The sequence below is a fragment of the Pungitius pungitius genome, chromosome 3, assembly GCF_949316345.1.
Source record: "Pungitius pungitius chromosome 3, fPunPun2.1, whole genome shotgun sequence".
NCBI classification, from domain to species: domain Eukaryota; kingdom Metazoa; phylum Chordata; class Actinopteri; order Perciformes; family Gasterosteidae; genus Pungitius; species Pungitius pungitius.
Window position 1 is genome coordinate 22,891,197 of NC_084902.1, and position 26,398 is coordinate 22,917,594.

The 26,398-nt window shown below is 45.8% G+C and overlaps 1 protein-coding gene across 2 annotated transcripts; it reads right to left on the reverse strand.

Annotated features, from left to right (window-relative positions):
- Window positions 1-519: 519 nt before the first annotated feature.
- Window positions 520-26,100, reverse strand: LOC119210306 (E3 ubiquitin-protein ligase HECW2). 2 transcript variants are annotated; one of them, XM_037460152.2, is made up of 30 exons: window positions 25,490-26,100; window positions 20,777-22,083; window positions 17,915-18,022; window positions 17,665-17,759; window positions 16,431-16,506; window positions 16,172-16,341; window positions 14,668-14,810; window positions 14,196-14,296; window positions 13,084-13,925; window positions 12,829-12,970; window positions 12,389-12,544; window positions 10,023-10,173; window positions 9,789-9,892; window positions 9,574-9,698; window positions 8,654-8,839; window positions 8,049-8,201; window positions 7,853-7,955; window positions 7,668-7,764; window positions 7,463-7,546; window positions 7,139-7,248; window positions 6,252-6,372; window positions 6,047-6,160; window positions 4,024-4,176; window positions 3,828-3,926; window positions 3,398-3,527; window positions 2,768-2,914; window positions 2,572-2,686; window positions 1,938-2,023; window positions 1,724-1,836; window positions 520-861 (listed from the first exon to the last, which is right to left on the reverse strand). In XM_037460152.2, exons 2-30 carry the CDS (start codon window positions 21,189-21,191, stop codon window positions 750-752), a joined length of 4,551 nt encoding a protein of 1,516 aa, XP_037316049.2. In that variant the 5' UTR covers window positions 21,192-22,083; window positions 25,490-26,100; the 3' UTR covers window positions 520-749. The 2 variants fall into 2 exon arrangements, with proteins under 2 accessions (XP_037316049.2, XP_037316058.2); XM_037460161.2 differs by lacking the exon at window positions 20,777-22,083 and having other exon boundaries at window positions 25,490-26,098.
- Window positions 26,101-26,398: the final 298 nt, after the last annotated feature.

The window sequence follows — 26,398 nt, forward strand, 5'->3', positions numbered from 1 at the left end:
GCGTTACTTTTTGACCATCAAAACAATAACTCATTGTGTGGTGGCCACATCTTTTTTTGCCAATTGATCTGAATCTGGTACAAAAATCTGTCTACATCATAAAGTTTTCCACATTCAAACCACAACATGTCACTGCCATATTATTAGAAAATCACTTTTTCTTGTAGATGAAAATACTGTAAAATACCAACGCCAAAATTTACTGTAGAAGTTCAGGGGAAAATTGCAAAAAACCTTAAAAATGTTATACCAGGCATCCCTTTATACCAAAAGAGAACTGCGAGAAACACACTCCTGGACATTCTGTATATTTGAGGTCTATCCACACTAGAATAAATGAGGCTGATTCCACTGAGTTTCTGCATTGAAGGCAGTGATTGAGTCGTTGATGTGTACATTGGAAACTTTAACTCCTGCTATCAAAGTCACTATTTCTGGTCCCAAAGGCAGTGTGGGTCTCCATTCGTCACATCACAGAGGTGAAAGGGTGTTACTAAATAGGTTGGACATGTGTTCGGGTGCAACAAAAAACAAGTCTTTAACTGTGTACATGGGTCATTTCAGAGGTTCAGAGTACATCTTCCAAGGTATTTTCAGCCTCTGTAAATGATAGCCCATTATGAATCAAACACAAACCAGAAGTTATGCTTTAAAACCAGGTTTTTGAACCATTGTCCATCATGGCTTCCTCTTTTCTCTATATGACCACCAGTATCGAGGCAAGCTGAAATGTGTGTAGTTGGCAAGAATCATTCCAGCCCAAAAGTGCTGGTCTCCTCCACGGCCGTCAGCATCTTCTCATACAGCATTGAGAAGGAAGGGTATGGTGGCAGGTCCAGCCGATTGAAACAGGTGTGGGCTCTGGCAGGGATATAAAACATCAGTTTAAACTACAAAGTGTAATTCAAGCACATATCTGAATCATTTCTATGATGTGTTGCATATATTTTATGTTGTTCATTCTGTCTTGCTAAAATCTCACAATATACTCAATATGCAAAAGGATCAAATATTTTTTGAAGCCAGGGAACCTTAGAGGCGCAAGGGTTGAACCCTGTTGTGGCTTCCTATCAAGTGCCATTGAAAGTACATACAGGGACATTTTTGGGAAAGTGATACAATGTTTGATGTAAAGAATAAAGACGGTTCATCCTTAACCAGTAAAACTTGTTTATTTATTTATTCAATCATTTTTTGTTGTGTCAATACATATGGATTACTTTTTTAATTTATTACTTCTATTTAAAAACAGAATCAATACAAATACATTAATTCCGCATTTTTGATCCCCAAACCATTACAACATTAAAGCATGGGTTTAATTGCAAGCCATTTAAACTGGAGCCATGGTTTCTCATATTATATTCCTCATGTTTTCTCTGTGTGGTAAAAATGTTATTTTCCTGGTTTCCAGAGCTGCCCTATGTAGCACTCGAGCTCGGGTGAAAAAAGGGAATAGTATTTAGCGCTAAAGCGCTTTGAGTGGTAGAGGTACAAGAAAACTCCCTGGTTCCATTAAACAGAAAATAATTCCCCTACTAGCATCTTTAAAGCTAAAAAATGAAGGCCTTTGTACAAAAAAAACAGTACAAAGCTTGACATTATAATGAGAATAAACAATTGAATGGAAGGTCAACCATTTCAATTAACAACCTCCTTGTCCATGTGTGCAAAAAACGGTCCACATTATGACCACCATGTAGCCATGATGCTTGACATTTACCTGGGCAGTGCGGAGACCTTCCCCCACTTCTCCACACAGAACCTGCGGGGTCCATTGCTGCCTCGCAGAGAAGCAAAGCCCTCGTAAGGAATACTGGATGTCCCGGTTACAAACTAAAGCAACCGATGGGAAGGTAGGCAACAGAGGGGCAAAGAAGGAAAACAAGGTGAAGAGGGCAACGTTTAGTAATGAACACACACACACACACACACACCTGCAGAAGCCGTAGTCTCTGTTCATTGTTGAACCTCTCCACTGCTGCCCAGAACCACCGAATCACAATATGGTTGTCATGGTAACCTACAAATAACACATCACGTCATGTAAATACAGAGATGGATCACGGCGACTGAAGCCTGAAATAAAATACAGTAGAGCTCATTTATTTTGCAAAATGGGCATGGGTATTGTGGAGTGAGCATAGGATCTAGAAGACAAGTAAAAACCAAACTGCCTAAGCAGCAGACAGAAACAAGAGTGGATAGACGTAATGGAGAGAGTGATTGGGGGAATGAATCAAACAAGCTCCCTATACAACGAGAATACAATGGTAAAGCACTGCTAGCAGCTTGCCACAGCGGAGCTTTGTGATTAAAGTGAAAACGGTAACTTTTTGTTATACTGATCACCATGTTCACTGAATCAATGAAAAGCGCAGCCTACATTACCTAAAAAAAATACATGAATGTCAATACAAACTTTTCTCAGAATAGTTGTGGAGATCTCAGTCTGTACTAAGTACTGGATGACATCAGTATACATTTTCTTCTATTCAACTAAATATTAAATAACAAAGTGTGAGTTAAAGGTTAAAGGTGAACTTAGACTGATCATCTTCTGTTCCGTACCTCCTCTGTACTCAGTGTTGTTCCTCCAGTCGGATAAGTCAATCTCAGCTGTGCCGGCGATCACCAGCTCCAGTTCCCTTGCGTCAAACACTGATACCAGCCTGGCATCCACCACCTGGAGTACACACAAAGCAAGAGAATAAAGTCAAAGTATCAAGAACAAGTTCAATTTTATCCAAGTCGAACCACGGCCTACCTCGTAGAAACCTCTGACCAGGCTGTCAGTCTGTTGCACCACTCCCCTCTCGATCCTCCACTTCACCATCCGCTCAATGTATTCCTTCTTGTTTTTCTCCGATACTGGGATGTTGGCTCCACCCACCTTCAATTCCCGTTCGGTTATCTGTGAGGAGCACGGAGACACAAAATAAGTACTGAAACATTTCCCCCCCTTTTCTATCAAGAGAGCATAAGGGGGTTTTAACAATCTGCTTATGTCCACTCTACAGTATATTGTCACAATGTTTTGGACATATTTTTGTTAGGTGTAAGAACTCTCTGCATACGTTAGCCAGCTTTAGCTAGCAAGTTCTAGTCACTTTTTTTTTTTTTCAATAGCTAAATCAAATACGAGAATCCCTGAATATATGCAGTCACGCAATTGTCAATGATCTGCAGGACCAGACTGGCTGTCATAACGGTCCTAAAGAACTATTGCCCATAAGAGCATTGGCAACAGCTGCCAACAGTGTAAAGTAAAGAGATACTGGATAAGCGTTTCAGAGATGGAGAAGAAAATGACGTAATCATGATGTCGGCAATAGAACAGTGTGATAATGTGTGTGTGTGTGTGTGCGTGCATGCCGCTGAACACTCAGACCCTGACCTGTCCGAAGACCTCTTCATTTACGGTGAACGTGAGGTCCAGCATGTCCTCAATGTCGTTGTCCTTCATCCACTGAAGGGACTGGTGAAACTCCTCGTCCAGGTACTCCAGGTCACTCAGGTCACAGGGACTACACGGTGAGAAAGGCAAGTGTGAGAGTGTGTGTGACCTGTAGCAGTAAACACATACTGCCAAGGCCTTTTTTTCAACTCAAGCCAACAAAATGTGTGGTACGAGCGCTTTAGTTAAAAAAAAATCTTTGAACTTCTCAGGAAAGCGATGTAGAAAACGAAGGACCAATCCTAACGTTTCAAAGCGCCAATTTGTGGGAAGAGATAGTCCGGGCAGACGCTGAATGTAGCTGGTGAGTGTTTTGCATCCATTGCCACCTAAATCCTCATCATCTAAATTCACAGATGAATACACATACATGCGCAGTAGGCCTTTATAGAAGGGTCTGGTAAAGAAGGCATCCAGCAGGTACTGGTGGATCAGAGCCAAACCCAGAATACGACCACTGAACCGGAACCTAAAAAGCACACAATAGCATAGTTAAAGCAAACAGGATACCAGCGATCACATCTGAGCTCTGTGTGTGTGTGTGTGTGTGTTTGTGCAAACCTCACCATTCGTGGTGATTGTCTACAAAAGCGGACATTGGGCTGATCTGGACGGTGTAGGTGTCGTTCGCAGAGTACTCAAACAGACCATAATAAGGGTTGAACAGCTCCCTGGAAACCAAGAAGAAGAACTCTCTGGAAGGCCCACTGTAGTCCAAGCTGCAACATATATATTCAGATATCAGTTACTGAGCACAATGCCTCACATTTCATAATGCATGTGCTCTATCTTGTAATAATTGAGAGCATTGTCTGCTGAGCTGGTCATTAATGTTCTATACAGACCAGAACTGCATTATTTGGAGTCTAAATGTATTAATTTACGGGGGTCGCCTAATGCGGAATTTGAAACAGAATCAAAGTAGACTAAAAGAAATAGAAAACAGCGAGTACAGGTCAGGGAAACGATGATGTTTGGGAACCAAGATACCAGAGGTGGGAACAAGTCACTGTTAGGCAAGTCACAAGCAAGTCTCAAGTCATTGCCCTCGAGTCCCGAGTCAAGTCGAGTCAATGACGAAGCAAGTCCCAAGTCGAGTCACAAGTCAAAGCCAACAAGTCTCAAGTCGAGTCACAAGTCGTACCATTTTAGTTTCGAGTCATTTCGAGTCATTTTATTATAGTGGGGACGGGGAACCCTGGGTGATGGTGCGCTGCCTCACAGACCTAGACTACGTAGGGAAGGGTAATGGTGGATCGACTGTGACTGTGTTATAGTACTGTAACGCTCACCCCAATGCTGCAGCGTAAATAAGGAGGCGATGACTGGCTTTATTTATATAAAACAACTCAACTTCGGTCACTGTTGGCCGTCACCACGCCGAACGAACACTTCCGCATACACGGCCCCCCAAAACTCGGGTTGTCTCGCGTAACTACAGCTGGTAACGGAGCATAACGTGAACACATGCAACATCTGCATAACTGATTAACTAATAACTTTAACTCAGCTCATTACACTACTTTAAAACGGACGTTGACATAATGTTGGCGAGGATTTCCATCGGAGTCTGAATCCGGGTTCACAAATCCCGATTTTTGTAACCATGAACGAGCTGTCTCGTTGATACGGTCAAATGGACTGCAGTGATTGGATGTTGTGCAGGCAGCGCGCGCTCTCTGCATTCAGGTGGCGCACATTTTTTTGACAGATGCAGATAAACAGAGCGGCGCGGTGGTGTGAAAATGTTTCCCCCAGTTTTCATGGGAAGTAGCAAGTCTTCTCGAGTCAAAAGGCCCGATTCCAAGTCAAGTCACGAGTCATCGGTGTTCAAGTCCAAGTCGAGTTGCAAGTCTTTGTACGTTTTGTCGAGTCGAGTCTCAAGTCATCAAATTCATGACTCGAGTCTGACTCGAGTCCAAGTCACATGACTCGAGTCCACACCTCTGCAAGATACTACTTAAGTTTTCTAATGAATCTGTCACCAAAACGTACAAATCAGCACAGCATCTACAAACCTTACAACAGAGTTCTCTCGGTGTTAGTGGCAGCAGTTGTGGGTGGGAAGTGAGCAGGAGGGGGCTGAGCACACAAATAGTGAGGTTCTGGACTGTCTGATGTTGTTTTTTTATCAAAATAATGGCAAACTAGGTGCCACTACACTTGTTAGGCAAAGGTCGTGTTGAAGCAGGTGGCAACACACATGGATTTGTAGGAAATGCCAGTGATGATATGTGCTGTGGCGCATGTTCTTACCGGGGAGCAAGTCAATAAAATGAAGTCATACTGTATATCAGTAATGAAAATAAAACATGTGTGTATAAAGAGGTTAAAGAAAAAAAAAGAGGAGGGAAGAGTAAACAGGTGTGTTGACTCAGCAGAAAATAATAATAATAATAATGTAGAGAAACTGAACTATAGGAAAATACATTTTGAAAAGTAGAATTACATCATATTTTTATGATGTCATGCTGATGAATTATATTGAACTGTCACATTCAGTGTTTTCCTTTACATGAATAGACATTGCCACCATAAATTGATGCAGAAAAACAAAGTGTATTGAAAACATGCGCCCCAACTACTCACCCCTCCTCCCCGACGAAGCTGACGTAGAGCTTGCTGCGCTGCAAGTCTTTCCGGGAATAGCACATGATCTGGTTGAAGGCATCTTCCAGCAGATGGTCACGACGGATGATCAACCTGAGACCCAAACACAAGTAAGCAAGCGGCGAGTGGACGGATGCGTGCATACGTCTGTGTACGCCCAGTGAAAACAAGAGGAAAGGCCTACTTTAGCTTCCCTGGTCCTTGGCCATAGCCTTTGGTTTCCAGTTTCCTGTAGAAGTTGCGCAGTTTGGCCTCAAAGTCTCTCTTATAGGGCGCTGGGGCTCGGGCGTTAGCCCTCGTGGTGCCTACAGGTGGAGAGAAAGAGGACAGTGGTATGCCCTGCTTTATGGCTTTATGTGAAGCTTTGTATGAAGCACTGCATTGTGTTGCAAATACAAAAAGGCACAAGCAGTTCTAAGCTGTAACGAAAGATTCTACTCAAACAACCTGCTGAAGAACGTTTAAGCCATCCAATCGACCAATAATGTCCAGAAACTGAATTAAATTTCATGTGATCTTCTCCTTTGGCCACTCTGCACCCGTTTCTTTTATCCCCCTTCTCCAGCTAACAGGTATATTCCATTTATTCTCTTATTTTACTGTCATGCTGGGAAAGGACTATTCTGTTTCTTTCTTGTCCTTTCTGTGACACAATTTAATTGGGTACAAACTCAAAGCGCTTTAACACTTCATGTCATCATTCATCCATCCAAACACTGATGACACAAACTACCATGCACGCTGCCACCTCCCCATCAGTAATTAACATTCACACACTGTAGGCACAGATACAGGAGCAATGTTGGGGTTAAGTGCCCAAGGACACGTCGACACGATTAGAAGGAGCCGGGATCAAAGCGCCAATCCTCTGATTGGAGGACGACCGGGCTCTCCGCTCACCCACGCTCACCTCACCGAGAGTCTTGATGGAAGCTCTTGTGGTTTGATTTTATTTTATGGTTTGCTACTTCAGCAGGGCGTGATTCCGATCAAATTTATGAAAGAAAAACTATTGGCCTTAATACCGATCCAATATAACATCTTTGCGTAACTTGTTTCCGATTCACTCACCAGGCGAGTTCTGTGGGGAGGAGACAGGGGATCCCCGAGGTGACTGGCAGTAGCTTGGGTGAAGTAAGGCATGAGGAGGCACATAGGACATCACTTCATCTTCAAACAGACTGGAGTGGAGAGACAGAGCAAGGAAGAAAGTGAATGACGTCATTACAGTGACTAAAGTGTATATCCATTTACCCAGGAATGAAAGAGGGAAGGTGATACACAGCTGTTAAAAGTGGAGATGCAAGTGAGATAATAAGGAACACAAATCATGGAGGGATGTAGACACTTGGGGAAGGAAAGATGAAGGTAAGTGAAGAAGGAAACAGGTCTCACCTTAGTAGCATGACAAGATCAGCATCACCTGACAGCCGGGCCAATGCTGAACCTCCATCTGTGCGTAGGAGCTGCACCTTCTCCCTAATGGCACAGCAATATTACCCTGAGAACAACTGCTGAGGGCTCTGCGTCTTATGGAAGCCATACAAGTGCTGTACTTCTGCCATCAAAACAAAAGGGTACAGCTTGTCTGTGTACATACCTGAGTGAATGGTTCCTGTTGAATTCAGGCTGCCTTTCCTGCAAAATCTCAAAGATGTTTGGCTGTCGAAGAAACGCCACGATCTTCTCATTGTAAGCTGGAAGAGAAGCGGACGCACTCAAGTCGGTTGCCTCCAATCGATTCCAAAGGATCGTATGTGTGTGTGTGTGTGTGTGCGCACTCACCCACTGGCACGACGTCCGGGCACTGCCCCCTGTTGGGGGACGTGAAGGTGCTGGAAGGACGCGGCAGGACGGGCGGGCCGGCGCGTCGGGGCTCATCACCAACCTACAGACGCATTGGGAAGGAGGTAGATTTTCGTGGGGGGGGGGGTTTCTCCGCCTCATACCGCTGTAAGCTGCGGGATTTTCTCTGTCTCACCTGTCGCCGCGGGCTCACCTCCCCGGCGCTGTGGCTGCGTTGGCGGGTCAGGTGTTGGCGGTGGGCCAGCAGGCTCGGGGCCCGAGTGCTCTGAAGAGGGAGCCGGGGGTCGATGAAGGTGGTGGCGCGGCAGTTGTGGTCCACAAAGAACGACTGAACGTGTGCACGCCACAAGAGACATGTCGGTCAGGGCGGCACATTGTACACCGGTTTAACAGTGTACGCAAAATATAAACAACAACATGGAGGCTGCCGCTTCAACACAGCACATGGGGCAGCAGAGCGGTTTAGGAATGGTTTTGTCGACTCCTTGCTCTGCAAAGCTGGCCGCGCAGGATTTCGGGGCATGTTTGTGCATGTGTGTGTGCCCCATACAGGCCAATGCAGTTGCTAAAGCAGTCGCCTTCAATCTAGTGTTGTGCCCCTTTATTAGAAAATGCGTTTTTTCTTACTAAGAAAAGGCTTTTATTTGCAAAATAAATCAAGAGAAATCAATGTTGAGCATGTATCTGTATCTTTAACCTAAACTTCTTCATCCGACTGTGTCCAAAACCCTTCGAGATATTTCATCTTGGACCCAGATGTGGGTATGCGTGTGGCCCCACCTTGCCGGTGTGGTCGTGCTTCATCTCCCAGCCTCTCGGCAGCTCCAGCTGTTTGTTGGCGAACGTGTTGAGGAAGGCCACCAGGTCTCTGTTGTGCTGGTAGCGCTCAAAGTGGTGAGCATCCCGGCGAACCTTACTGATCATATGCTTCAGACACGTGTTGGTGGTGAACATACGGTAGGCACTCTGGGCACGCAAAGGAGAAACGGGGGAGAATTAACAGAGGAAAACAATGAGGGAACAAAGAGGGGAAACATGCAGAAAGTCACCCCACTGATACTATATCACTGTTTACAATTTTCACATTTGTGTTTCTGCTTGAATGAGTAAAAGCCTATTTGAAAATGATTTGTGAGGGGAAGGTCTGAATTTTCCATTTTATTGTGAGGAAGAACCTTCCCAATGTGCTTCAAACTACCCCAAGAAACAGTGAATATACCAGCCACTCTATTTACCCCTGCTAGCAGTACGGCTCGAGTGATGGTCAATCAGTCAGTCCACCACTTTGGTCCAGACCATAGACTGTACATAAGAAGTGGACGGAGTCACCATGACATGACCAAGGTTGTGAAGCCTCGGGTATTGCATTTGGCCAACGCCATCTTGGTTTTCAGGCATGGTAATCTTAGCTTTTTACACAACCAGAAGTGATACAAGAGGGTGGAGCTAAATACAAAAATACATTTGCATGAGGAGAAAATATACCCTGTGAAACGGTAAGAAAAAGCCCTAACCCTTTCTAACCCCACTAATAATTTGTTTAATGAGTGTCTGGTCAACACGGGTAGAGGTAAAGGTTTTGCTATTCCTGAAAAAAAAACCAGATCTGAGTGTGTGGCGTACGACATGGACGTCGGGGGAACAGAGCCATTGATTGGTTGAGAAGAGAAAGAAGAGACAGAAGAGGAGTGTGCCCGTACAGGGTTGGAATGCAGCACAGTGAACAAGTCGGGGCTGGTGAGGAACTTCGCACTGGGGGACTGAAGCAGTAGAGTGAGGCGAGCCCTGGGACTAGACTGAGCCACACCGTTGTCCCTACGCACCTCTGCAACACACACACACACACACACACAGAGTCAGACATAACCCCTCTGTTGTCATGCATAACCCAGAATGCAGCATGTGACAGGATTACCTGGTGTGGAGGGTGGCATGTCAGTCTCATCTGCCAGCAACTCATTCGCTGGCTGCTCCTCCGGTCTGCTGTCATTGGTTATCGTCCTACGTATACTCTGATACCTGGTAAGGAATGTATTTGTCTGAACCGCCATGGTGATAGATAAACTAATCAAGGTAATGGCATGTTGCGTTTGAAATCTGCAGCATGCCGGTATAGCTTTAGAAGTGGAGTACCCGGGTGTGTTCTGACCTGCGGTTCAGCTGCTCCATCTGTTGTATGGAGCTGGACCTCTGGAGCGTCTGCGGGGCAGGAGGAGCGGTGGGACGCTGCCAAGTTGTGGTTCTGTTCACATGGTCCACGTAAAAGATCCGACCGTGGCTATCTATACGAGCCTCCCAGTCTGGTTCAGAGAAAGAGAATGTGCAATAGCTCGGTTAGACTTAAAAAGGAGATGCAGAAGTTTGATATGAAAAAAATCACAACTAACAATGCTTCTGTTAGTTTGTCAGTCTGTAAAAGTAAACGGAAAGGACATTTCAACTCAAGTAGAAGACATATTTTTATGTTAAGATGGCCACAAAAAAACAATTACCTAGGCCGAGTCCCAACACCGTGATGCCTGTACGTTCTTCATTGTGGCTACACATCACAATAGAGATCGCACAGCCCAAACAGGGAAATCCATTTGACTTACACCACTCTGCCGATTAATAAGTAAATAACTATAAATCGCTTAGTCAGATTGTACACGGGGCCTAAAAGTGCGTAGCTGGTGACTCTTTTAGGCCAAAACAACCGCAGCAGAGTGATTTGAGAAATTGTTTATAACCTAAATTAATAAAGAAAGAGCCAGAACAACAATAAGTTTGTCACCACAGGCCCAGCCTTCAACAACTACATCTGAGGAAACAGCCAATGAGCAGTCCGATAAACCCTTCAACTAAACCTCTCCATTAGGAGAGGTCTTCGTTACACACAGAAAGTCGGTGCAAGGGCCAAACAGACGCGGGTTAACTCGGCAAGAAAGCTTGACAAGAACTTAAGGAAAGACAGACAAAGAAAAGAAATAATGCACCCACAAAGCCTGATTGATCTACCATTCTGTCTCCTTCAAAAAGGGGTTCAAAATACATTGCAGGTTAATAAAAAAGAGGTTGGGGAGAAATGTTTTTCCAGCGAAAAGCAATGTTGTTGTAATACTCATTTCAGCCACAAGAGACTGACGTGCATGTTCTTATTAAGACTGAAAGCATTCATGTTTCCTTCTTTGGAGTTTTCATTTCTGCATGAACCCTACACACATGCTCTCACACACCCACAATGTATGTTGACATTAAATCTGCTAAACCATTTTGAATCACTACCTAGAAACAAATCTCCATTAAAACTACTAATACCTGAATGCTCAATCCTTTGACACAGGAGGCATAACAAATAGTTAAATGTTAAAAGGAAATTATTCATATCCCAGATTCCCTCAAAAAACAACTATAATAAAGACTTCTAGTACGGCTATTATACTACCCCTGCACCCAATAGAGACGTAAAGCAGTATTACAGGAGGTCAAAATGTGTGGAGGTGTTGCAATATTATATATATTATAATATAATATAAAAATATATACCGTATTTTCGCAACTATAAGGCGCACTTAAAATCCTTTTCTTTCTAAAAAAACGACTCGTGCGCCTTGTAATCCGGAGCGCCGTATATATGGATCAATTGGTTGTGTATTGTAACGGACTATGTTTTCATGTTCTGGAGCGGCGTTGCACTTTACAGAGTTTTGGGATGTTCAGTGAAGGGCGCACGATGTGACGTCACTCATCTTAGTGCCACCTATGGCGACGCGGGAGTTGTTGTTGTTTTGGAGAGCGATGGTGTGTTTTTGTTCGGCCGACAGTAGCCGGTTTCTCGACAATAAAACCAGAAGATAAGCACATTGTCCAGAGATTCATTAGCGAGAGTCGCTACACTTTATTAAAGCTCGTAGTTGGATGTCGGGATCGCGCTGACGGTCCACCGTCTGTTCCAGCGCTGCCTCTCGGTGCAAGATGCATGAAAGCATTTGCCAAGAATGTTTTCATTAATCAAGAATTAAAGTTGGAGGTTCAGAGATATTGTTAATATCCACATTAACGTTTGAACAACGTTACCATGGGAGAGACGAGTTTTCAGAACGCTTAATAACATTTGATTTAGCACAGCCCGATCTAGTGGATGCACAACGGAGCCCCAGTCAAACGTTTTAGTGCAGGTACTTTCTCTAATGCAGCGGAGTGTCAGTGTTTTTCCGGTTCGTCCGTCCATGTTTTCAGTCAGTGCGGCAATTAGAACGCGGAAGCACCCCCCCCCCCCCCGCCACCGCCAGCGAATGCGGAAGCACCCCCCCGTCGACGGGGGACGAGCCGCGACCCGGGTCCCGGATATGCGCCTTATAATCCGGTGCGCCCTATATATGAAAATATTTCTAAAATCGGCGATTCATTAAAGGTGCGCCTTATAATTCAGTGCGCCGTATAGTCGCGAAAATACGGTATATATATTCATTGTATTTTTTAACCTTCAACTTTTTAACCTGAAAAATAGGAAGCCCCATCCATCGTGTATCTCACCTGTGTCTCTCTCCACCCCCACTGCTCCGTTCTGACTGCCTCTGGCCCCACACGCCTCCTGGCTTTGGGCCGTGCCTCCAAAGGTCTGCATTGACTGCCTCCTCCTCCACACCTCCCCCTCCTCCTGCTCCTCCCGGACACCCCTGCCTCTCGCTCCTGTAATTCACATGTTTTTGTATGTGTAGTGCAACCAAGTGGTATCCTCAATATTCCTATTGATGTTGTTTTTATACCTTCTGATATCTAAACACACTCCTACCAGATACATAACAGTGTTTAAAGTTCACTACAAAGAAGTTTTTTGGATGCTTTAGATCATTTCCCCCCTTGTGACAACTGTAGCGGTGGCAAATCTTTAATATTGAAATGGATGAATTGTATATTCAAATTATTTTTTATATTATTGTTATAAATATTGCGCCCATGAACAGTGAACCTACCAACATCAGAAGTCCCTTCTCCTCGGTTAGCTAGGATGCTGCTCCTAGGAGCAGGTGCTGCTACTGGTCCATTTGCCTCACTGCTGGATGACTCCCCTTCCTCCTCCGCCTTCGGAGCCACTTCTTTTCTCGTCTCCACCTCCTTTGGACACGGGGTGAGGGGGGAAAAAAAAGTGCAAAGAAGAGATTTTTAAAAAGCCTCTGTCCAACTGACAAAGTCATGTAGCATTTAGCCACCAAACTAAAGCTCCTCACCTGAATGGGGGAAAGTAGACCCAGTGAGATATTGCAGGGCAACTCCTGGTTTGCCCCCATCCTACTGCTTTGCTGCTGACAGGTGCATTCGCCCACAGCCCCCACTTGGCCAGCTGCTGCTTGTACATCAGTCCCTGAAGCCTGAGATGAGCTAGAAGCTGCGAGAGTTTCTCCCGTGACGTGTGCAGGCTCAGCAGCGGTGGATGTTCCTGCCTGTGCTTCTGTAGCTTCATCTTCCAGTTCTGTACCAGGCTGAACCCTGTCAGAGGAACCTACCTCTGTTGTGGCCCCGCTTCCAGCTCTGCTCTGTCCTGCCTCCCCTTTTGAACCCTCATTTTCCTGATGAGATTCAGAAGTAGCCCGCCTCCGTGATAAGGCTGAGTCTGTGCTGTCCTGTGTCCTTATCTCCTGAGGTGTCTCCCTGTGCTGTCCCGCCGTCTCCTCATCCTCATCGGAGTCTATGTGCAGCATGGCGTTGAGCCGCGTGTCTGTCGGAAAGCTGGAGCGGAGTTTTGGCGAAGGCCCCGCGTGTGGTCGCTCACCGGGGCTCCTTGGAGCCTCTATGGTGTCCAGGTAGTCGTTGAGCGACACCTGCCGGTGGGTGTGGCAGCCCAGAGACGCGGCAAGCAGATCCTCCTCTGCAGACTCCCGCCAAATGCTGTCGTCTCCATAGTAACAAGGATCATTGATCAAGCTGGAGCCTTCATCGGGGCCTCTTGGAGAAGGTCTGTATGCAATGCGTGATGAGGAGGATTGGTGAGGGAGGTCTTCATCGTCTGAGGGACTCCCAGAGTCACCGTTCACTGCCCCCAAGACGGCTCCCATGGCCTCCGGGGAGGCTTCTAGGGACGAGAGGTGGAGGATGGATAACATGGATGGATAACTATGTAACATAAATGGAATTTGTTGCTTGAACACAACCTGACAGCAAATCCTCCAATTAATCCATTCACATGCATTCACACATTTACTGACTTGACTCTCAGTAAATGTGTGAATGCATGCATGTGAGGACTATTTTCGGTTGCGCAAAACACTGTTAACAGATGTGTGTGCTGCTTATTCCCACTACCACCAAACAGTAAGATGTAAACACACACACACACACACACCTTCATGTCCAGTGGAGGTGACGGCCACCCTGAACAAAAGCTGCCCGCTCACATGGTCCGTAGGGAGACGACGACACAGGCTGTGAGTGACCGGCTGATCACTGCGCACGCACACACACACACACACACACACAGAAGTTATGTTTCTGTCATATCCCCTATGAGTTTCCCCCCCTTCTACCACTATAAACCTTTGCATACACACTATAAACATATGATTCTTACATACCATACATACCGCCTTCGGTCCAGGATCAATATCATATCAAGGCCTACACAATGAGCTGATTAAGGCCTATTGATCGGAGTCACTGTGGCTAAGTGGCGACTGTCTGATGACCGTCGACCAGTTCGAGGAGGCTTTCCACATGCTTGAGTGCTTTTTCAAACTCCTGCAGCTTTCATAGATGTGCACCCACATTGAATAGAGCTGTGTGTGTGTGTGTGTGTGTGTGTGTGTGAGGAGCCTTACTCAGCGGTCGGCCCCTCCAGAAGCCTCTGCACAGGGATGATCAGCTGACCCAGAAACCGCTTGATGATTGGTCGGCTCTTGGCAAACTTATCCTTCACTTCCACCTCCAACACGTCAGTCATCAGAGCCACAAAGGTGTATTTCTGCAACAGTGGTAATGCTAGATTACTGTTCCAGTATATTAGACAGTATGAGAAAAATAACATGTTCTTGAACAAAACAACAAAAGGTATTAAAACCTAAGCGAGTCATAATTTAAATACACACTAGGGCGGATTGGTCACAGTATAAGCACAATAATCAGCTGTCAAACTGCCTTGGAAAGGACTGCACTGGTAAAAAGATACATGCTAGTGATTTATCTTGATTTTCATGCGCTGCCACTGGCTTCTGTTTTGCTGTAATGGTCAAGTTCAGTGACTAACTGAGTTTTAAGGTTATACATTTATTCATCGTGGAATCAAATATTTCTCTATTTACTCTATTGATGGCAAGAAATTGAGCCCTGAGTCATGCTTGATTTAACTTTTAGAATGGTGGTGCTCTTGACATATTAGGTGGCATTTTGAGAATAAAGGACATGCAACTTCATAGTGGTCATGTGAAGTCACCAAGACTAAATAAAGGTGTCACAATTTATGTTTATCAACTTTATATCGCATATACATGGACATGTTTAGAATGTATTTATTTCTCAGACATGTTGACATGTTGATTTTGTTTCATTGCTCCTCTAACTTAGGTTTACTCATTACTTTATTACAAGGTTTTGCTTGGGTATTGTTGTTCTTGCTTCTGATGTTGTGTGTTGATCTATGTGGCAATTTGTATTTTCTCAAAAATAAAACAAAGTAAAATTAATTAGTTAATAAATTCGAGGGTCACCTTTAAAGGAACAGAACCGAGCCAGAACCAACTTCAAACCAAAATATTCTGTACTCACAAACAAATATATCAATAGTCTTAGACAATAACCTACGCCAACAACCCTAGAAAAAATCGTATTCAAATTACTCCAGATATTGTACACACGGCGGTGTAAAGGTTAAAAAAACCTCTCGAACCTAAAAACCTAAAACACGGAAAACGAGGCAGCTAGAGCACTCAACAGAGGATCTAGTGCCACCTGTAACATTTCTCTCAGACAATCCTTGCCAAAGTATAGGCCAGATAGTGAATTATTTTTGTTTTGTGCCATATTCATTTATTTCTTACATATAAACTGTTTGTTAACAATCAGAACGCTCACAGGGGTTCCCCTTTATCTGGGCAGAAAGAAATGTACAAAGTAGTTCCAGTGTAGTAACCCTTTTTATCATGGGTAGGCCATTTTTGGAGCAGAAGCCAAAAAACAAGCTAGCATGCTGAGCCATGAACCGGTTAAGGTCAAATTATTTAAAATAAAATGACAACTCACAAATTTCTCCAAAATGTAAATGTTCCCTGTCGTTGCAATACAAAGGACAGCGTGTGTGTAGTGTACTGTGTGTGTGTGTGTGCTGACCTCCCCGTGCCACACCGGGTTGGTGGTGTTGGCTATGATGGAGGAGCGTCTCTCTTGGCCATGGTGGGTGAACTTGGGGAGGCCGGTCCTCTTCCCGGGCTGGATCGACATCTTCAGGTAGGGGTCAGGGTTGAAAAACATGCCCTTCTTCAGGCCCAGCGCCCGTATGTCTGGAGTAGAAAACACATTCATAAGCATTTGTGACTGTCTTGTACTGGACTACAAGTGCACCACAATACCACCAAATTGATCCTCATACCAGATAAGGTGAAGCTGACTAGTTTACGACAGTGCTCAGTCACTGATTGGTCCTCCACTTGGCCTTCCCTGTCCACCTGATAAGGAAACAAACAAGAGCATTAGGACCACAACCCTTACATCTTACACGTTTGGAATGACCCAACTGCATTGTTAGAAACAGAAATGTGATATTGATGACGACCATCAGAGAGGGAAAGGAAAGGAATAATGAACGAGTGTCCTGACTCAAACGATGACGTCCACCCCCCCTCCATTGGTAGGGGGTGGATCTCTATGACTTGGTTGATTGAAAAGTAGCTTGCAAGACAAAAAAGTGTGGGCACCCCTGTTCTAAATAGTCACTGTGTAAGTTGGAGGAGCTAACCGGGCGCTATTTTCAAACCCTCGTGAGGAATCGCAGAGAAAGTTAACCTACGACTACAACTAAATCTTTCCATTGTAGGATGTATTACTGACCATAACTATCGGGCACAGGACTAGGGGTCTGCCGACAGAGAAACAAAAACTGCTACGTAGACACACAAAAAGAGAAAGAGTATGAAAAGCAAAACTAACAGGGTTCTTACACATTTTGACCATGTACACATGAAAAAGTGAGAAACTATTCGAACAATGAGAATTCCAAAAGGTTTTCATATGTAGCCAACCACTGTTAAATCTACACTTCCACTGGCACAGCAGATGGTTCCTGAGCTGCTGTTTTTACGGCCACCAAACTTTTCAGTTAAGGTGCGTTCACACAACCACGGGACCAACCATTTATTATGAGAGCGTCCTGCTCATATTTTAAGCTTCTCTCTTTAAAACCATATGAATTATTTCAAACGTATCTTAAATGAACCACATGAAAATATAAATATAACAAATTTCTATGACTTTTCCAAAAATTTTGGGATTTAATTTTTTTACATGACTTTTCCAGGCCTGGGAATTAGCATTTTAAAATTCCATGACTTTTCCAGGTTTTTCATGATCGTACGAACGCTGAACTAATATAAAACCGCAGAAAAGAGACACAAATCGAATCCTGTCATCTGATGGCGAGTGATCCCTTCACAGGATTAATGGTGCGTTCACACTGAAAGCAAAGCGAATTATTCGCGCTAAGACACTAATGATGCAGTGCGAACACAGCAAAGCAAACAATTTGGACAATTAAATGAAAGGTGGCGGACAGCAGGAGTGTCCAGAAGGACCTGAGGGAGGTGTAGGTGGGACACACAGCAACGTACCGGCACTCCAGGGTTCTTGACGGTGATACAAGGTGTCGTCGCTCTCAGCGCTCCACTTACGCCGTGATAGTATTTAAAGCAGATCTTAGTCTCCGCTGTGGAGAGAGAACAAAGGCCCAAACCACCACGTCACTACAATATAATCAAGGTGGTTCTCTCAGTCCGGACAACAACCAGTCTGAAAGTGAAGAGGAATTGTGGCAATTCCCCTTTAGACCAAACCCAACAGTGTCCAACGGTGTCCACTCACGCTCCATGAAGTAGGGATCCGGCTCCAGCCTCCACACGATCTGCCCTCTCTGGGTGCCATTCACGCCACGGTTCTTGGAGTCCCACACGTTGGCCACGCTCGTCTCATCTGTGAAACACACATCCACATTCACCACATGCTCCCTTTGTGTCTTTTCAGTGCTCTTTCGATTGGAGTGGACGCGTGACACAACCTCCATCATGCGTCCTCCAAGTGGAGCGCTTACAACGTCTTCTCCTCGTGAATGAGAAGCAGGAGTTTGGAGTCTCGCCAACTGTGCTAAAAGGGCAAACTTCAGAAAGCTCGTAGCCAGAGCTGAGGACTCTGTGTCTCTCTGAAGGGGAACCGGAGGCCTTTTTACAGTTACAGATTGACGTTATTTAATAGAAGGGAACTTCGGAATATGGTTGGTTTTAAATATGTACGATTGAGGGGCTTCCGAGGGGGTCACAGTAATGAAGGAAAGATTAGAAACAGTTTTGGTATTAGTTTGTATTGTTTGGACATTTTCACAAGAGGTCATAGAGCATGTTCCAGCGATAAAACCAGGACGCAATTTCCGGTTCCTGAGGGACGCAATGCCCTCAGGTCATGAACCACATCGCAATTCGAGCCTGTCAAGCCATCAAATATGTATGTGTACATCCTGTGACAAATGGCCAGTGTCCTTATGGATCAATGCTGATCTCCGCCTGCCCCACACACACCAGCATACATACATATACGTATCTACAGTGTGACCCTTGCCCCTTTGGCACACCATGTCTCCATCAACCTGGTGAGTGACAGCAAGTTCCTCATACACACACACAGCTCTTTTTCACACAATAACACAGTCTGAGCGCTGTGTGGCGGACACACACCGACTTGCTATTTCAGATTGAGGATTGTCCCAGGTAATACCCCTCTTTCAGTCATCTTAGAGGATTTTGTAAAATGGTGTACGCAGTAATAGATTTGCTTCATATAACTGATCTTTCACACCTTGGACCTAGGACTGCAGGGCTTCCCTGACTCCAGCTATTAGCAGACACTTTTATCCGGTTCAGATGAGGCCATATTGGAATGAACAAAAAATGTTCTGCCAAAATCAGCATATCGACTCCTGGGTTATTGCCAAAAATCTGTTTTGTAAGGCAACAGTGATATTTGACAACCACATCCAGTTCAACTATTGCATTTTTCATGATATTATAGGCCCCTTTGAGGGATCTAGATGTTATATTGTTCGTATGTAGATGCCTGCTCGAGATGATACTTTCACTTAATTGTTAGTGAAGGTGTGGTTTCTGGAGCGCCATGGCTGCGTTGAGAGCGCCAGGAGAGTGGAGGAAATAGTTTGCCGACCACTTATCTGTCGTGTAGATGGCATGTATTTTGTAATCTTGTTTTGGGACAAACTGGTCATCACCCTTGGCTATTCACTTGTACACATCCGTCTTAGATGACACCACATGCTGCTTGGTGGTGTGTGAGAAAGAGAGAAAACGTAACGTGAGAAGAAACATGCTGCTCTTCCCAATGCCGAGTCAGCATTCCTTTCCGTCGGGTTAACGCGCTCACATTCTTTTCTTGCACACAAACGCAAGCACACAAGCCATTGAGCAGTTAACGACGCAGAAGTGGGGCTGATGAAGGATGGAACGCTAACGCATGGGCGTCCCACAGCAACTTTCATCACACCACCAGACCACCAGCAGATAGAGAGAGAAAACATGGAACTAGCAGAGAGAAAGGAGGGTGCCAGGCGGAGTATGAAGACAATAAGGAAGCAGTAACGGACTGCTGAACAGAGCAAATCAAACCAATTAGTTGCGGCAATTCTCCAGTGCTGCAACAATTGTTCCTTTTATCCGCTAATGTAAATTAGACTACAGTGAAAATGTAAGGAATGTATTAAATGGTGGGTCTGTCGGCTTTAAGCTAAGCTAAAAGTATTAGCATTAGCATCATTTGCTATTTGCTATTCTTTTTTTAGGGGTTATAGGTAAAAGTCACAGTAACAAACTGATTATGGTATTTGCAAAGATATATACACTCTATGAGCTACCTACCACCATCGGAGAAAAATACATTTAGTCTTAATGCCTGTTCTCGGTGCCGCCGGGTCAGATAGCCAAACTTCTTCAGCTTAGACAGCAGCTAACCCTCATGGACATCGGCCCACCGTGCGGTGACACAGGTCAGGCTTCGCTCAGCCTTCAAGCTGCGCTCAGGCATCTGTGGCAGGAGGAGGTGTGATGCTCACCTTGCCACTACGCCATGCCTTTATGCAGCCAATACAGGCTCTGGTAAGCTAGACGAAGGAAGGCATGGGGCAAACCAGTATTCGGACCGAAGTGGAGGTTACTTGTAGCCTGGTAGGGGTGAGACTGGTGGTCTTGAGAAACCAGCAAAAGGTATAAGGTTGCTAACTTTCTTCCAATCAAAGTGGCGAGTAGCACTAGATCCCAAAAAAGCTGAATCCAGCAAATGAGAAGCCAGTCGGCAACACTATTCTACTTATCCTGCGTCTGCTATTTGTTTTATATCGTCTTTGCTGTCAGAACATAATGATAATTGTGTGTACATCAGAAATATTTTTCGAGAACATTGCCAACCGATACTTTTAAGCTGTAAAAAGCCAGTTTCAGGATCAATACGTTTCTGAACTGTGTGGGAGCTAGTCCTGCACACTGAATCCTCTGACTTTAGGCTAACGTCAGCATTGCCAGCACCAATAACAGTAAAGTGATGCACACGTGAATGGAAGCGGTGTGTCAAACAACGCTTATGTGGTGGTTATTATTGATAATGTTCCTGCCGACCCACCACACGGTTGTCTAAGCAAAACTCCCGCCCTCCGACCCTGAATTTGCTCACCAATGTGATACAGGCCGATCCAGTCGGTGGCGTCTACTTCCTCCTTGATGTCCCAGGAGATTACCAGGTGGCTGTGGCCTAGAGTCAGCTGGTACGTAGACGCCGCAAGTGATGAGCGGCTGTCGGACGTCACCAGGTCTGTGTCGCTATTGGCCCGCTGGAGCCCAACTCCCGCCGTTTCTTGTTGGCTCCCCGACGACTCCGTGGGGGAGGGTGATACAGAGTCGCCCACCTCCTGGACCGCGCCCTGATCAGACAGGGTGCGGAGGTTATCCGGACCAATTGTGTACGGCCGGGTGTGGGGGGTGCGCCGACGCACCGCCAGCAGGTGCTCCCGGGCGCTGCCGTTGGTAGAGGATGAGGACGACGGGGACGAGGGACTGGAGGAGGCATTGGAGGTGGCGGCCATCGCCATGGCTTCCCGGGGGAAGATGGGGACAGGAAGGGAGAGAGAGAAGGGGGGGGGGGGGTGGTTGTGGTGGTGATGATGGTGGTGTCAGAGAGGCTTAGGGTGGGATGGTGGTTGGAGGGGCAGAAGGACAACGACGGGGGCGAGGTGAGAGGACAGCAGTTGCGAGAGAGGGGCGAATGATGGAGGTCTAATGGAAAAAGGCAAAATAAACAAAAAGGCAAGGGGAAGACAGAAAGGAAGGAGACACCAAGCTTAAAGCACACATCTAGACCAACCTAAAGAAGTAATGAACGGCTAGAAAGATGAAATGCAAAGGCCCGGAAAAAAGGAGGACGGTACAGAGGGATGAATAGAGTGGTCACAGCGCACTGTCCAATGAAATAAAATCTAACAAAAGGGTTTGGTGCCCTTAAAGTTCATTGCTTCAGCCCTGCTGGCTTTCCTTTAGGCAATGCACTTCACAGTTGCCAGATTCCGCCAGCCTTCATTCAAGGTGTCATGAGGGCCGTTTGAACCACAAATGAAACTAACTCTCTTTCATTGGCTCTTCCTCTCTCAGATCCGTCATGGATTCCACATTTCCAATTGTGTATGTCAATGCCGACTTATCTCTCACGACACTCGGAGACACCATATCGATTCTGACAAACACTTCAGTGTCCACAGCGCAGAAAGGTGGTGCTGAAGGGCCCCGAGAGGAGCTCGTAAACCACCCAGGTACAAGTTATGACACCGGGAAGTGGTGGAGATGGAAGACGGGCAGAAGGTGAGACAAGGTGCTATGGATGAACGGCGATCCAGGAATCCATCAGCTGGTCTGTCTGGACAAGATGGCGTGACGATGGGGCGGTGCTATAATCCGTGGGGAGGAGAGGGGGGGCAGGAGGTTGAAGACCTAATGGGAGAATGAAAGTGAGGGAGACACAGAGGGAAAAGGAGGGAGTTAGAAAAGATGGAAGGGGACAGGAGGACAAAAGTAACAGCGATGGTCAGTCTTTTTGTGGAGGGGCTTTGAGTGCAGTGGGACAATGTTCATTTTTACTTCAAAAAACAGAATTACAAAAGGTAACGTTAGTGTGTTATATTTCCTTTCTCTTAATCACTTAAGTCAGAAGTTCATAAGGCTCCATGATCCATGCTTTTGTGTTTAATTTTCAGTGTTTGACTGATGACAGCTGATAGAGATTAAAATTAATGGTTTTGGATGGAGAAAAAAAAAGGAATTGGACTTTGCAATGCAATGTGATATGTACAAGAAAACAAAAAGGATTCCATATATACGGGCTATTGCTCAACTGGCCAGGAAACCTTGGGGACTGTTGTTATGCAGCAGTGCAGGTTTAGACAACACTCCCTGCTCTTGATGGTCTGACATTTGCATTTTTCAAACCATTTTAGCCATAGAAATCTTTACCTCTAACTCTCATGTGTGCATCAAACAACTGAAGTCTACTCTTCTTCTGAGCCGTAGAGCTCCATGAAAACCATGAAATTGCTCCAGTAACAGGAACACACTGTAGTTCATTTCAAGGTTTTTTAATTTTGTAAAATTGTATTTGATGGAATATTACATTTGATTGGCCAACTACTCAGATTTCTCAGGTTATTGGTTATTAGTCCACTTGTTTAAGCTCTGTTCCTCTCTGATAATTTCAGCTATAACACAATAGAAAACCAATCTGGTCAATGTGCATGTCTATAATGGCAGGTTAGAAAAACACACATACACTCACACACACACATGCAGATTCCCTCCTACACATCTGGACTGATTATAAATAGCTCAGGGGGGGGAGGCCAGTTTTCAAAATAGTGCCGCTGCCCGAGTTTAAAGCCACTTGTACCCAAATAGCCGCCACACACCCACAGCCACAGACACAAACACACACATCACAAGCTGCTAAAATGATCCTGAATGTCTGTGCGCTTGTGTTACCCTCCTCCACGCCCTCTCACTTTCTCCTTCTCTGGGACATCACACCGGAATGACATGATACAGCAGCATGATTAAAACAGAGAGTGTGGGGGGGGGGTGTTTATGGTTGACAGAATGCCTCATCTAATCTGCTGCAATCCGCCGCTGGAATCAGGGCAGTCTCTGCAGCCATGTTTCCGGAGGGAAACAAGAAGTTTCATCCCTTATAATTTAATTTGTACCGGAGCTTTTGAGAGTTGTACGAGGTCACATGAGCTCTGCAACACACACCAACGCTGAGCCCTTACTGCCCCTGTTGACCTTTGCTGCATGTCACCCACCCTTCCTTCCTTATCTGTCAGTACCTGTTTCTAATACTGAATGTCATACTGCCCAAGTCTTTCAATTTAATGAGATCACAGCTCCTGTATGAGGAACGGACGGAAAGTCTGCTTATCAGAGACGGTCCAACCCCCGATACACCCCCCTGAAGAATGTCATGTCCCGTTTCCGCCTCGAGGGACTACAAACCAGCTGACTCCCCACAGTCCCGCCTAAGGCCCAAAGTGTGTGTTGGGACTGGGACAGCCTGTCACTGGGACAGCCTGTCAATCACAAGGTAGCCCAGATGACCAAACTTGCTTTATCATCCCCTCTCCTCAACATTTTGCTGTTGTCAATGTTGAACCCTGTGTCCCCATACCAGAAATGTCACCCTCAGCTCTGGGTGATAAGTGGGCTCTAGATTGCAGGTTATTTATAAATGGGGAGACTTTTCGACTATATATAAAGACGCTGATATCAATGCACCACAGCAGGGGGGGGGTGGTGGTAAGCAGGCGGGCCGTGCGCACTGGGAGTAATCCACGCACACCCATAACTTTCATGTCAATTTAAGACAAAGGAATGCTAGGCAGAAGGAGCTCGCACCCTAAATGTCTGCGGGTGGAACATCTCGTCCTTCTAACCCCCGAATCCAAATACTGGATCGTCCCCTTCTAGGCGGGGGCGGCCCGTGGTTAATGCGTCTGTGCAGACAATGCTACATGACTGAATAATGAGTGTCACAGGCCTAAAAGCTGCACCGGGGAAGATTCAGATGTAATGACACAAAAGAAGAAAAAAAAGAGAAGCTGTATCAGCCTCATTAAAATCCCAAAAAGTGGAGCCACAGTGGAGGCGGCTGACCCACTCCCTGAAGAGATGTGTCCCATTTGCCCAAATAGGGAGGGAGGGGGGGGGGGGGACACACGACAATAAGACGATAAGATGGCCTCTGAAGACAAAATGTCAAAGACGTTTGTACAGAAAGGACCACTATTACACACATGGATAAACACCCCCACTCACGCACACACATGCACACAGGGGCCTGAAATAGCTGTAGCGTGCCGGGAGAACAATGAGGTGGACCATCCAGACGGCAACGGCTTCCCGTCCCCAAATCGGACCTCACATTCCTGTGCCAGTGGTTCTTCTGTAACAGCCAACAGAATGACTGCTGTGTCACCGTGCTGTGATGGGCCCGTTGCATCCGGACAGAAACACATAAATCTAAAGATGGACCGGGGAAAAACAACTAGAAATAGGCTAAATAAGAAAAGGTCTTTTCCACTGTTGATCAGGTGACGTAATTCATGGGGGAGTTGAACTGATATTGAAAGCTGTATCAAATATTGAATCAATACATGTAGACCTCTAACATGGGCACAGGATACTTGAGGCCCTCCCATCTTTAGAGTGTGTGTGTGTGTAGGGGGGTGGCTTGTATGTGAAGTGTGTAGATTTCCTACTGAAATGATTATTGATTACGAATATTATCCAGCATTCCTTCAATCACTGCGCTACACAGCAGAACTCAAATGAGACTTTACTCAGCCCAAATCATGGATCCCATTATCAGTTTTCATGTCTGGAGGTCGACCTGCCTCTCCATCACGTGATTACATGCCCCCCAGCCTCCACTGTGGGCTATTACACGCGTATTACAATTAGTTCACATCCGGCGTGGAGCTGGGGGGGGGGGGGGATGAGCTGGTATCGATCCGGTTGTGGGAGCACACAGTATTTCCGGTCAGACTCGCCTTCTTTTCGCCGCTTTGGTCCTTTCTGACAGCGGGGCGTCATAATGTGGATTTGATTATGTCTTTGTTGATTTTTCTATTAATAGGCCGTGTTTGTCACTAGAGCCCATACGCTGTGCATAACACATCAAAGCAGGATTTCATCAGTTCACAATGACCCACACGTAACAGTACACTTAATGAATAATGACTTATAAGGGGAAACAAAACGTGATGAAATACTCCCGCGGGGGTCTTGTTGCGAAACCACATCGCAACACCTCGCTCAGACATCACCACTCCACGGGAGACACACTGCTTACCTTGGATGACGCGATATTAAAACGTGGGCCATCGCCACACCTGCAAGCGAGAAGAATTCAAAAAGAAAATCCCCGAAGAAGTCGTTTAATCATGGACGACGGACCTCCATACAGCCCCGAACACTACCGACTCGTCGTCGGCTTCCAGGCCGGGGTCGGGTGCTCCGGAGCCGGTGCGCAGCGGCACCGCACCTCGGTGATCCAGCCTCCGCTCGCAGCGAAGCCAAAGCTCCCCGTTACTTGTGTCGCTTCGTTGTTTTATTCCTATTCTGGAATCACGGTTGCCAGATCTGTCACTTCATGGCGTCGTCCGCGACGTTGCCAGGCTGCGTTAGAAAGACACGTTCATATCTTATTTATGTGTCTGGAACGGCTTCACATCCGCTCCCCCGGTTTCCGCTCCCCTCGTCAGCCGCTCGGCTCACGCGCTGCCGGGCGCGAGCGATCCACGACCCGCCCGCGGCGTGGTCACAAGAAAAGGATTTCCACCAAAAACGCGGTTTATTTGTGCGTGTTCAGAGCCAGGCCTTGTTGTGGAGATCCACACCGAGCGAGCTCAGCATCACAATAACTTCCCTCCTCCCCTTGTGGATCACGGTTTCCCAAACTGCGGCTCCGTTGAAAAAAAGGGGTCGTTAGACAAAGGCACACAAACTAAACATATATATATATATATTATCATTTACCATATTTTCTAAATCCAGAAATATATTTTACAGGGTTAAAATAATAAACTGTTGTAAAAATAAATTGCTTTTTTTTTATTTTAATTAAATTTATTCCGTTAACTTTTTGGCAGTTTCTTCAGTGTGTACGGTGTTTGTGAACAACATTACTGCTGCTTACATTATTCAGTGACTGGGGGAACAACGCCCCCCCCCCCACACCCCCTCCCTCCCCCACTGGCCT